This window comes from Oreochromis niloticus, linkage group LG14 (genome assembly GCF_001858045.2).
Source record: "Oreochromis niloticus isolate F11D_XX linkage group LG14, O_niloticus_UMD_NMBU, whole genome shotgun sequence".
NCBI lineage: Eukaryota > Metazoa > Chordata > Actinopteri > Cichliformes > Cichlidae > Oreochromis > Oreochromis niloticus.
Window position 1 is genome coordinate 34666888 of NC_031979.2, and position 12688 is coordinate 34679575.

At 44.3% G+C, this 12688-nt stretch overlaps 2 protein-coding genes across 5 annotated transcripts; both read left to right on the top strand.

The window, feature by feature from the left end:
• The first annotated feature begins 15 nt into the window (after nucleotides 1-15).
• Nucleotides 16-4393, top strand: LOC100705896 (zinc finger protein 2 homolog). Of its 3 annotated transcripts, none has more exons than XM_025898395.1 (4): nucleotides 16-243; nucleotides 823-1342; nucleotides 2350-2424; nucleotides 2696-4393. In XM_025898395.1, exons 1-4 carry the CDS (start codon nucleotides 115-117, stop codon nucleotides 4153-4155), a joined length of 2184 nt encoding a protein of 727 aa, XP_025754180.1. In that variant the 5' UTR covers nucleotides 16-114; the 3' UTR covers nucleotides 4156-4393. The 3 variants fall into 3 exon arrangements, with proteins under 3 accessions (XP_025754180.1, XP_025754181.1, XP_025754182.1); XM_025898396.1 differs by having other exon boundaries at nucleotides 2699-4393; XM_025898397.1 differs by lacking the exon at nucleotides 16-243 and adding an exon at nucleotides 327-728.
• Nucleotides 4394-4456: 63 nt separating this feature from the next.
• Nucleotides 4457-11753, top strand: LOC102083020 (gastrula zinc finger protein XlCGF26.1). 2 transcript variants are annotated; one of them, XM_019345071.2, is made up of 8 exons: nucleotides 4457-5261; nucleotides 6059-6157; nucleotides 6238-6439; nucleotides 6715-6785; nucleotides 7003-7125; nucleotides 7552-7831; nucleotides 8336-9081; nucleotides 10146-11753. In XM_019345071.2, the coding sequence occupies exons 1-8, from the start codon at nucleotides 5106-5108 to the stop codon at nucleotides 10410-10412; spliced, it is 1944 nt and encodes a 647-aa protein (XP_019200616.1). In that variant the 5' UTR covers nucleotides 4457-5105; the 3' UTR covers nucleotides 10413-11753. The 2 variants fall into 2 exon arrangements, with proteins under 2 accessions (XP_019200616.1, XP_025754183.1); XM_025898398.1 differs by lacking the exon at nucleotides 4457-5261 and adding an exon at nucleotides 5666-5804.
• Nucleotides 11754-12688: the final 935 nt, after the last annotated feature.

The following is a 12688-nucleotide window of genomic DNA, read 5'->3' on the forward strand; positions in this document are numbered from 1 at the left end:
GTTTTATTTTGAAATTTCTACAGTTGGACTACTTCCATTTCCTGAATGAATGGCGCTAACACAGCGGCTAGTTCTCTGCGCTTGTAACGAACAGTTTTTATCCGCAGAGGGAAAATGTCAGAAAACTTGGTGTTTTATTCAGAAACGAAGTGTATCATGGAGACGGTTATCCGGGTCGCTGTCGATGTTATTGGAAATCCCAGAGTAGAAACCGACGCAGAGGAACAGACTATGAACCGTAAGGTAAGTCAGCGGTTAGCGTTTTTATGAGATCCGGTTTATCACCGCACACCAGATACGTTAATAATTGCGCCAGAGACGCTGTGCTCGGGTGAGAGTGGACGGATGGAGTAAAATCACGATGAAGGGCAACGACGCCAAGCAAAACAAAGATGGTGGACGTTCGTCTAGCTGAAGCTAGCTAAAAAAAAAAAAAACCTCAAAGTTTTTTTAAATAAAGTGAATGTCATCGTAATATTACAGGAGCTGGATTATAGTACTAGGTTTTAATTTTTGCTTTTACTTTGTTCAAATATTTCCAGGGCTGCGCAGTTAGCTTTAACTTCCGGCAGTTTTAAAAACAATATTGTAGTGATTAAACAGTGATGTGCTGCGATAATTCTTGGTTTTCTTTCAAGATTCACTTATCACGCAGTCAGTGATAAGTAGTGAAGTAATTGTGATTATGATTTTTATCATAACGCTTCATACAAGCTCTACTGATGGCGGTAAATGTGTCTGATGTTGTGTTTACACTGATAACATGTGCTTTGGTTTAGTTCCTAAATAAACTTTGTTTCCTCTGGGTTTTAATCCTCACAGCTGGATTTTGACAGCACTGTGGAGATGTTAGCGTGTGAGGCAACAAGAAAGATCAGCACCGTTTTCTCCCAGGTGTCTTTGCTGCTGCTGGCTGAAAACAGGACTCTGAAGGCCAAAGTGGGACAGCTGGAGAGTGAGCTGAAGACCGTGACTGAAAGCTTTGAAAATGCCAGAGTGTGGAGAGAGAACGTCCTGAATGGCTGCCCGGTCCTGTTTAAGCAGAGCGGGCAGGTCTTTACCCTGAAGCCGCTGGGGAAGTTAAATATAAGGACAGATAAAGTAGCAGAGGGAGGCAGTGGTTCTTCACCAGCTCCTGCTGGAATTCAAAGAGTCGGTCAAATATGTCCTCCTGCTTCTGCAGCTGCTCCGGGGGTGCAGGGTTTCACAGGACCAGCACCTCCTGCTGCTGCACGAGTGCAAAGAGTCAACCAGACATCTTCCCCTGCTGATGCTGCTGTGCAGAGCGTCTCCACATCATCTCCTGCTCCTGCTGCTGAAGTGGATGGTTTACACGATACTGGTAAGTTTCCATGAAAGGTCCCAGATGATGAAAATGTAGGTTGTTTCTTTTTTTAGTGGTACATCCCATGCCAGACTCAACCCTGCATGCTGCAGGTGTCTCTCCTAGAAACACAGAGACGGCGGCTGCTTTCACCCTGCAGCAAGGGTCACAAAAAATCTCCCAAATTTAAATATTCTAGCAAAGTAAGTTGGGACATTATCTCCAATCAGATAGCTTTTATTTTTTATATTTGTTCTTTATTTTGTAGCTTTGTCACCGTGTGACACAGACCAGTGGTGGATGGGAGCTTTGCCTTTAACTCGCTGAACAGGTGCTTTGATAAAGTAGTCCTATCGATGTTGATTACAGTAACAAGTGCTGCTGTTGTCCTTTCAGTAAAAGGCTTCACTGTCTCATCACAGCTTTAAATGGTCCTGAATGCATTTCACCGTCCACACATCTATTTTAGTCACAAATCCCTGTGGAGTCCTGCACCATTGCTGCAGACTTCCGCTGCACCAAGAAAAGCCTTGTTATTTTATTTTGAAAACATTGCAGTGAAGCAAGAAAGAAATTGCCTGCTAATAGCCAGTTTGTTTCACAGTTGACATTCTGAAAGCTGATCGGTGGATACATTTGTTGATGAGATACATTGGGCCGCCTGTTGTGTCAAATCCTGGTTCAAGGTGTAAATACGAGCCCTGAAAATCTTACAACTCTTGTCAACTGTCAGCTGGGCTTCCTGCTTTGCCAGTCGGCTAGAATTTCCTCCACTTGTAATCCTGCAAAGACATAACGAGGCAAGCAAACATGAATGTCCTCAAAAATAATTCATACTTATTGAAGTTCGTACAGGATATGTGATGAACGGTTATAGTAAAACACACAGTTAAAAACATGTGGAAGACGTACCTAGTAAGACGAGACGATTTCACACCAGCACAAATTCAGTTTGAGAGGAAAAAAACATTTCAACCTGCAGCTGATTTCAGCCATGAATCTGTCTTTGTTTTCATTCTGTACAGATTCTTCAGGTTCAGAAGGTGGAGAGGCGATGGAGGAGGTGATGGAAGCAGTTTCTTTACCAGACAATGGACCGGGTGAGAATTTAAATGGTTAATATAGAAATTATTTACCGTAAAACTAACAAAGACTGATAATGTGTGACTTCAGATTTTAAATTAGAAAATAACCGTAAACATGACAAATTGGTCCTGGGTGAGGGTTCACACAAAGAGCAGTTCAGATCAGATCTTCAGACATCCTCTATGCTGAGTGATGATTTCACGTGTAAGAAGTGATGATGAATGAGCTTCTTCTCCTGCATCATCTGTGTAAACTTCGATCTTTCCTTTTGTTTACACGCCGCAGCAGATTGTACCTCCGCGGACTCAGCTGAGCCCGAATACACTGAGAGCCAAAAGCGTCTGGAAGCAGAGGTTTTGAAGAAAGGCAGAGTGTTTGTGTGTGACATCTGTAACAAGACTTTTAACCGACTCTTCCACCTCATGAAGCACATGAACATCCACAAAGAGCAGCGGCCTTTTACCTGCGACCAGTGCCCGAGAAAGTTCAGGAACGCAGCGACTTTTGAGTACCACCTGCTGCGACACGAAGAGAAGAAGTATGCCATCTACGAGTGCGAGCTCTGCCAGAAGAAGTTCAAAACAAAAATGGGGCTGAAGACGCATCAGGTGGTACACACGGATGAAAGGCCGTTCGCCTGCTCCACCTGCGGGAAGGGCTTCAAGACCAAATACAGCCTGAAGTCCCACCAGCTCGTACACACGGTTGAGAAGCCGCACAAATGCTCCGAGTGTGGAGAGAGCTTCAAATACGCTTTCACCCTTCAGTGTCACAGAAGCATCCACACTGGAGAGCACCCGTACAAATGCACAGTGTGCGACAAGGTTTTTATAAAGAGACGATCGCTCAGGACGCACCAGGCGGTCCACAGAGGGAAGATGTTTACCTGTGAGACGTGCGGTGCTGGCTTCACGCTGCCTCAGAACCTGAAGAGACACATGCACATCCACACGGGCGAGAGGCCGTTCAAATGTAAGGTGTGCGGGAAGGGTTTCATTCAGGCCAACAAGCTGAAAGCGCACATGCTCCTTCACGGTGCTTCAAAGCCGTACATGTGTGATCTGTGTGGGAAGACGTTTCTGTACAACTGCCACCTGAGGAGACACCAGAGCGTAACTCACGACGAGAAGCACGGGCAGGTCATGAGGAGACGGGAGCGGGGCAGGCGCAGAGTAATCTACCGGCAGGATAGGACGATAGTGGACGTGACGCCGTTCAGCTGCGGCACCTGTCACAAGGGCTTTGACACCGCATGTTCCCTAAAGAAGCATGAGCTCATGCACACGGGTCACATGCAGTACCGCTGCGACACATGCGGGAAGTCCTTCTTCTACAAAGCTACCTATGACTACCACCAGCGGGTCCACTCGGGAGAGAAGCCCTTTGGGTGTGACGTGTGCGGGAAGAGGTTCATCATCCGTCAGGCGCTCAAGATCCACAAGCTGCAGCATTCTGGAGAAAAGCCGCACAAATGCGAGCAATGCGGCAAGGCCTTCCGCATGTACACGAACTACCAGAGACATCAGCTGATCCACACCGGAGAGAAGCCGTACGAGTGCGAGGTCTGTGGCGTGAGGTTCAGGCAGCTTGGGCACGTCAAGTTTCACATGCAGACCCACACGGGGGAAAGACCGTACTCCTGCAGCAGCTGTGGACTCGGATTCTCAGACTCAAGGCTCCTGAAGAAACACAACTGCAGCGAGAAATTCCAGAAAATTTTGGGGGATGCACTCACAGCATCCTGATGGTGACGACTCGAGCAAACCAGCCATTGTCCATGGAGCCAGATGAGTGATGCATTCTGGGAGCGTTGCTAAGGGCTGGGCAATTAATCAGATGTGTATTTTCTTTGGCAGTCTTTTAGTGATCTCTCAGCATGACTTAAAATATGAAAACTGTATTTATACATTATATATTTATATTTTCACCTGGTTTAAAATTTCAGTTGTCCTACTGTATTGAATAAATTGGTTAAAACAAAAATCTCACATTTGGCTTTTTTTTTTTTTTTTTTTTTTGGAAATTAAAAACAGCCTGATCAGAAGCACAGACCACCACCTCTTACCTGTGTTTGCTTAATATAGCTTGATAACATGAAATTATATACATTTTTAAAGCGCTGTTAACTTCAGACTATGAATACCCTGACTGGTAAAGGGTAATTTTAACGTTTTAACGTCTCTGCTGATCGTGGAACTGTAAGTGTTGTAGTTACTCACTTTGGCCACTGGAGGGAGGTTCAATACAAACGCGATGCCATACTGTTTCCGTTAGGGCTTTTCGCAATAAAATCAAACATGGTATACGGTATATTGGGCAAATAGGATGGATACTTTTTTGTTATTGTATTTTTATCCAAATAACACAATTCCCTGCAATCATTTTAGTCCAAATATTGCCAGTCATTAAATTAGTGGCACGTTTCTTGCAAGTTAATCCAGTTAAAGCTGACAATATAAGATAAGACAAAAAAAAAAAAGATATACAGTGATTAGTATTTAAGATAAACTTAAAAGACAAATTAGAAACGTGTGTGATTTTATTCTGAAAAGTATGAACTAGGAAACAGTACATGGTTTCGTGTTGTGAATGATCGGCATGAGTTTTTTTTTTCCACCATAACAACAACAGTGCGGCAGCGCAGAAGTTTCATGACGCATTTGTAGATGCGAAATAAACACCACAATCAGTCAGCATGGCGGACCTGGAGCCGCAGGTTTGCGCCATTTTGGAGATAATGGTGAACGCGGCGGTGTCAGAGATGAACAAAGTTATCGGCGCCTCGGATCCTCCGCGTCCACAAGAGACATCATGTGTGGCCGAAGACACGCACGGGTCCCCGGAGGATAAGGTACACGAGTCGGTGGTGGCTTACGGTCGTCAGGTGTCCGGGCCGGTTCTGGTTCCCGCATTGGTCCCGGTTTCTCGCTCCTCTCCCGAGCCGACGCTTCCTCCAGCTGTCGTCCCGACAACCGGCCGAGCATAGAAATAGAAGAGCTAGCTGTTAGCTCCGGTTAGCTGCGAAAGAGCAGCAGGGTGCCGCGCTGTCCTGCTGTATGGAGCATGTGTTTAGGCTAAACTTCGTGTAAATATGAGGGGCTGGTACACGAAGTCTGGGAGAATCCACCTCTGGGCGCCATTTTGGGTTGGGCAGCAGGCCCGGGCTTATCTATCTAGTGTATGTCTAGAAGCGCCTCAGCTACAGGTTTCCACAGAGCCCCGGATCGATCTATCAGCTGATATCTGATCAATAACACACTCTTCTGTGGTCATAATGACTGCCACATAGTGTTACCCTGTTGTGCGGTTTTGGGGTTTTTCCTTGTATACTTGTGATACCGGGATCTGATTGGCTGATCAATATATCACATCAGTGTTACACCTGATTTTTCAGGTCAGGACTCTGGGCTTTTCAATTATTCCACTTTTCTGAGTTTAAAAAAAAGTTTTACCCATCTTGCAGCGTGACAAAGTGCAATGTCCTCTTCGCTTCATTGCATTACTGAACACTGCTGTCTCAGCTTTTCTGATTATCTTTCAACTTGGAATATTTATTAAACCTTGCAGAATGAGTTCAAATCATTTCTACTCATAATAATCTAGAAACCAGGTTCATTATTTGACTTTGGCCTGTGCTCTTCCCATCAGGTGATCCAGTTGAGCGTCTTCATGTCGTCTCTGGCTCAAGAAGCTGTGGAGAAGATCTGCCAGCTCTTCCGTGAATGTTCCTCTGCGCTGCGGCTAGAAGTACACGACCTTTGTGCTTTAATTTATCGGTCCACTATAACAGTCGAGCAAGAAATCCTAAAGTAGTCCCTGTTTTGTAGGTGACGCAGGGTGTGGCAGAGATCGAGGACCTGAAGAGGAGACTGGAGGTCGCGGAGACGGAGTTGAAGCTGGCGCTCGAGGGCAGCAGAGGTCAGAAGGACGTGGAGGAGCTGACGGAGGGAGGCAGCGGGCAAAAGGAGGGGAGGGTGGACGTTGAGGTTGTTCAGCTCGAGCAACGCTCAGGGAGGAAGAGTCGCAGAAGTGAGGAGTTCTTCCATTAGCTAGCTTTTTTATTCCAGAAGTTTTTAGAGAAAAATATTTTAGATCAAACTGCATAAAGTCAAAATGTTTGGAAAATCAGCTGCGCTGTTGATGTTTTAAACCTCAAATTTCATGACTGAAAGGAAAAGAAAATATTTTTTAACCTTTTCCCCCTGATGTCATTTCTCTTGCCGTCTCCACTCTGTCCTTGTTGTATTTGACAAAGCAGAAGTGACCACAAACTGGTTCTGATGTTTGTCTTTCGTTCTGTGTAGATGTGGTCAGCGGTGACGCTGGAGTGAAGAGATCGCCCATAATTCATCTGTGGAAAGGCAGAACATATGATGTAAAGTCTCGCCTCTTCTTCCCATTTCTGTTTCTCATCTTCGCATCACTTGAACATGTTTATTCATTATTTCCAAATCGCACAGATTAGTCAGAAAATCTGACCAACTTAAAAATAAAGCAGGGCTGAACACGAGCTTTCCACAAGATTTCAGAGCCTAGGTGGAGGGATCCTTTTCTGCCCACCTAAACTTGTCCTTATCCTGTCTTCTGGTCAGGACAGCATCCAGCCTGTTATAATAAAAGAAGAAGGGTTTGAGTGCTTAGCCGACCGGATGTCTTCTGACTCTGGTCAGTACAGAGATGAGTTCTGGCAGGATGAGGACGACCCTGACTACCAGGTTGGCTTCATTAATATGTCTTTATATTAACTTACTTATTTCTTTATTCACTTTGCAGCTATATCATTTTATTGCATGTGCTTTTAAAAATGTTCAACTTTTATATATGTTTTTAGATACAAGGTTTTATTTTATTGTACTGTATTAAGAGATCGGTCCAATTTAATGTCAGCTGATGAACATTTTAGACAGAGTTGGGTTTTTTTGGCATATTTCTTCACTTATACTAACACCCTTTTATTTAAATAAGACTTTATGATATCCAGAAAGCTTTCAAGCACTGGAAACAATTAGTTAATTCACTGCAATATTCATCGCCCATAAAATTGAATGAATTAAGGTAACATTTGATGAGTTAAACCTGACAATCAAAATTAAAAAATGTAAACGATTAAACATTTAATCATCCTTTTTCTTGTCTGGCAGGCAGAACCAGACGATCCAGATGACGTTGACCCAGGATACACCACCAGATCCAAGCGTGTTGTAAAGGGAAAGTCCCACCAAGCTCAAGCAAAGAAGGAGAGTCAGAAGGAGCAGGCTCTGAGCTGCAAACACTGCCGGAAAACCTTCACCAAGCTGCTGCAGCTCAAAGCCCACCAGGCCGTCCACGGGGCGAGCGCGGAAAAGCCCTTCCAGTGTTCTCAGTGTGGCCGAGGCTTTGCGTTCCAGCGAAGCCTCAGTGCTCACATGTTACTGCACACAGGTGAGCTCCGGCTTTATCCTTCATGCTAAAGCAGCGCAGTCTGTACGACTTACCCATGCACACTTACCCATGCACACTTACCCATGCACACTTTGAAGCCGGGTTTGTTGGTGAACTTGGAGCAGAAAGAATCCACAAGCTGACTGACGTCCATCACTGACACACTCTTATTTCTTGGTGAAATTATGTGTTGGTAAAGTTAAGTTAAACTAATATTGGCTAGTTTACAAAGTCAAGGAAATCTTAGGCAGACAATAAAACAGCTGACATTTAACTGGACTAGCTAGCTGTCTGGCTAATTTATTTCAGTCTTTTGATTTTTGTGGACTCCACAAATATTTGGTCATGCCTCATGTAAAGCACGTGACTGTTTTTGGAAAATTGTTTCTTTACACTGATGAGAACGATGAGACTCATTCAGTTAATCGCCTTAAAATTGCAACTGAATCGTACCGTACTTCTCGTTGTTTGATGGTGAGCGTGTTTTTGCTTTTCTACATACAGGTGAGAGGCCACACACCTGTGATGTTTGTGGGAAAGGTTTCACCCTGAAGCAGCTCCTGAGGAACCACCAGCGTCTCCACGCTGACGTGCGGCCATATCGCTGCGAGCAGTGTGGTAAGAGCTTTTATCGGGCGCACGGCCTGAAGATGCACCAGATGGTCCACACTGGTGAGCGTGCCTATAACTGCCAGTACTGCAACAAACGTTTCACAATACAAGGAAACCTGCAGCGCCACCTGCGCATACACACGGGTGAAAAGCCGTTTAGGTGCGAGACTTGCGGCAAAAGCTTCAACCAGGCCGACACACTGAAAGGCCACCAGCGTATTCACACCGGCGAGCGTCCCTTCAGCTGCGACACCTGCGGCAAGCGCTTCATCCAGAAGAGCGCGCTGAAGATGCACCAGAAGACCTCTCACGTAGACGAGAAGTCGCTCGCCTGCGTCGCGTGCGGCACCACGGTGGCCTGCGTCGACTCGCTGCGCAAACACCTCCAGACGCACGCGGCGACTATTCCGTGCACCTGCGTGCTCTGCGGCCAGCGGCTCAGCTCCATCACCGAACTGCGCTCGCACCAGCAGCATCACACGGTGGACCGGCCTCACAGCTGCGGGCTCTGCGGCAAGAGTTTCAAGTCATCCAGTTACCTGAAGATTCACCTGAAAACGCACAGCGGGGAGAAGCCGTTCTCCTGCGACATCTGCGGTCGCATGTTTACACAGCAAAGCAGCCTTAAGTCCCATCAGGTGGGTTTGCAATGATTGTTGCACAAGATGAAACTCATTTATGCAAACCAGTCCTCAACATTAGGACGGACACCTTGGCAATCTGTAGGCGTGTCTGAAACCCAGACTCCAACCTTTTAAGCTGTAATGTCTAAATAGTGTTCAGGTAGAGAGTAGTGCTTGATGATTTTGGCTTCCAGCTGTTATAAAAACTCTGTGATCAGGATATAGCGATTACTTTTTTGCATTAATTTATGCTAAGAAACTTTCTCTCCAAGCAGAGCGATCATTAACAGCTACTTTTAAACATCTCTGATATGGTCTGCTTTCGGCACAGCAGATCCAAGGTGCTAGTTAACTAATGGCTTTCCGTGACTTGTTGTAGCTAACGTGCCGGTCTCCTGAGGTGCAGGTTTACTGCTTCCTGGGCTTCCTTCCGTCATCGTGTTCTATCTCAGGCTCCCGCAGTGGAACCTGCAGGCTGGCAGGGACCAGTAGTTGCCCCTTGCGAGATGGGTTCTGTGGTCAAAAACAACCACTCTTCTGGTTCTAAGTCCCCATCAGACAACTTCACCCACAATTACCTTATTTTTCCCTTCTCCCTTTGCTTTTTAGAGTTCATTCAATCTACATCTGCTGTTAGATAATTGAGATTGCAGTAGTTATAAGAATAATTGGGATTACAGTTTGTCCCATCCTCGAGCAGAGGATGAACTGCAGCTGCGTCAGAATAATGAAGCCTATTATTCATTAGTTATTATGGAGATAAAAAATATCTCTTTGCTTATTTTTTTGTAGAAAAAGAAATCATTGTGGTCCAGTAATCAGGGTGTGGTTAGAGGCACGGATTGAAATGCTACACCCTGAGTAACCCCGTAAAGTGACAGATGATTGTTAGGATTAAGCAATACCAACCTGGTCTGAGATTAGCTTCATGTGTATGTTTATGAGCACACTTTGTGTAGATGTGTCGCAGTTCCACTTTCTGCAGCAGCTGTAGCTGAACACGTCTGCTGCAGTGGAAGTAACCTTGTGGGAAATTTAGTAAAGATTTAAACATGTTGTTTCAATGTTCTCTGCCAAAGGTGGTCCACACAGGAGAGAAGCCTTTCAGCTGCGACACCTGCGGGAAATGCTTTAGCAACACCGGCAACTTGAACCGACACCAGCGCATCCACACGGGGGAGAAGCCGTTCAGCTGTGACACGTGTGGGCGGAGCTTCAACCAGGGCAACAGCCTGAAGGCGCACCAGCAGATTCACACCGGGGAGAAACAGTTCATGTGCGACAAGTGCGGCAAGAGTTTCTCCTACCTGAGGAACCTGAAAGACCACAAGTGCTTCTATGTCTGAAGCTAATCTGTGAGGCGATGTCAGCTCCTGTAAGCTGGAGTCAGGTTAGCTGGGACTGAGTTTGCACTGAAAGCGATTTTGGTGATTGTAAAGCTGGCTTTCCCAGATTTCTTCTGTCACTGCCAAGAAAGTGATGCAGGTAGATAAGGTGTGGAATTTATAATGGTGGAAAAAAAATGTGAAGACTGTTACAGCATCTGTCTGTGAGAATAGCTGAGAAATTGCATTTCCAACGTTAAAACTGAAAAGGCAGAGCGAGTTTAGCTCTTTATGTGAATGCATTTATAACAGAACTAAGAAAAGCCTGGGTCAAAATGATCTTCAGCTTCTTGCCTTTTGTCAACTTGATGTAACTGACAAGCCAAAAGCAAATTTTTACCACCACAGTTGGTATTAACGAGCCACAGAAACAGCTGATCCTTATTAAAAACGAGGCGTTTTGCAGCTCTTGGATCGGTTTTACCCTTTGGTAATGATTTCTTGTTATCGCGACTCACTTGCAGATGGACTGGCCAGATGCTTCAGCTCAGTGTAACATTTAAAGCTCTTTGCCAGTGAGACTGAAGTTTGGCTTTTCTCACCTAGCGGATACATTTTGTATTGAAATGTGAGTATTTTCTGTGTAAATTTGTACCAACTGACCGATAGTGCTCGCGATGAGGATGGGCTGTGTTTACATTGCATCACGTGCAGCACCACCACCACAGCACCTTTTCATATGTGTGAAAGCAAGCAAGTTTCACTATGCATGAGCAACACATGCTCGTGCTTTCAGAGGTAGCGTGAACGGTTTTACTTTCCACAGTTACAGTTCTGTCAAAATAGGATCACTATTGCATCCGCAGTCATTGATATTTGGCGCTGTGGCTCTGTTTGGGGTCTTCCTGTCCTTCTGCACATGTACATGGAAAGCCTAAAGGCAGTCAGTTTGACTCTGTGGCCTGTTAGAAACAATGCTGTGCTCAGTATAGCGGTAGTCTGTGGGCAGCTGTTACATTATATTCCTGTATAATCTGTAAAAATGAGATGTCTGATCTCGTTGTACAGCTGATATTTATAATGGTGCAACTCAAAGAGTGCTTTTCTGTCTTTTCCTTTTTTTTTTAACATCATCTCAAATGATGACCGTTACTACGTAAATGCCTTGTATGCATACAAAGAACCGGTGTGCTGAGAACATAACATACTGAAAGTATTATTTTGTGAAAATACTTTATTTGTAACTTCTCTTGTGGAGAGGATATTTATCTCAACCTTGTAACTGAGTTCAATTCATAAAACAGTGAAATGTAAACATGCTTCCTTTTTGTCTTTCTTAATAATTAAAGAGCTTGAAATATGTTTGTTTTTGATCAGAAAAAACAGTTTTACAGGAACGCATGCATCGCCTTTACATCCTTATTGAAAGATGTATTCAATTTAAAGTTTCTGTTGCCTTTGAACAAGAATACTTTTAAGTCAAGAGCAGAAATGCAAAGAAAATAAACAAAAAGCAAAGCAATTACAGGGTACAGAAATGGCACGAAAGATGTCATGGTGGGCTGAAAGCTGTGAATCAGCAGTTGAATCTACAGTTGAGCCACTCGTAGAAGTCGTAATGCATTTATGTAGTAACAACAGGGGAGACAGAGTGGGCTCTTACAGAGATGTACCCTCAGTAAGTGGTGAGTTTAATGAACAGGTGGGCTGATTTCTTAGCTTGTCTGTAGTCTGTCTGCCACAAATTACAGACAAGCAACAGTAATATTTTAAAGCCCAGTTCTCTGTTGTTCTAAGCTGGTTAGACTTTAAGTTTCATTTCCAGAAGGGTTTCAAAAAATCTTTTAAATACATCAGTGTTCCAGATTATCTTCCTCTAAGTTGAGTTCCCAAGATTTGTCAGTCAGGCTCCCACGGTGGAACCTGACTGACATGTTATTATCATGTAACATGTTATTATCATGTTATTATCATGTAACAACTTCCACATTTTCAGAAGAAATGTGGACGTTGAGGAGACAGAAGGAGTTGGAACTCAATCAGATTTTTTTAAGATGAATAAACACCTCAAAGCAATGAAGTGGCATCTCTGAGAGATCATTATTGTCTAACACTAACAGAAGATTTGTGAGATCCGTGTAGTAATTTCACCTCTGTGGTTTCTTTTAAGTTTTATCTCTATTAAACCAAAAAAGATCTGAGATAAATTCCATCTGTTTTTCTTAGTCTTAAGTCATATTAATTAATAATCACTCACTGATCCAGTTTAACTGTTCATGAATAGATTTGTGTGTAGC

Excerpts from the sequence above, each read along its gene's own strand:
- LOC100705896 (XM_025898395.1), top strand. The coding sequence starts at position 115 with ATGTCAGAAAACTTGGTGTTTTATTCAGAAACGAAGTGTATCATGGAG. Across the intron at positions 1,343-2,349 it reads GGATGGTTTACACGATACTG|ATTCTTCAGGTTCAGAAGGT; the intron begins GTAAGTTTCCAT and ends CATTCTGTACAG. Across the intron at positions 2,425-2,695 it reads TTTACCAGACAATGGACCGG|CAGATTGTACCTCCGCGGAC; the intron begins GTGAGAATTTAA and ends TACACGCCGCAG.
- LOC102083020 (XM_019345071.2), top strand. The coding sequence starts at position 5,106 with ATGGCGGACCTGGAGCCGCAGGTTTGCGCCATTTTGGAGATAATGGTG. Across the intron at positions 6,440-6,714 it reads AGGGAGGAAGAGTCGCAGAA|ATGTGGTCAGCGGTGACGCT; the intron begins GTGAGGAGTTCT and ends CGTTCTGTGTAG. Across the intron at positions 9,082-10,145 it reads GCAGCCTTAAGTCCCATCAG|GTGGTCCACACAGGAGAGAA; the intron begins GTGGGTTTGCAA and ends TCTCTGCCAAAG.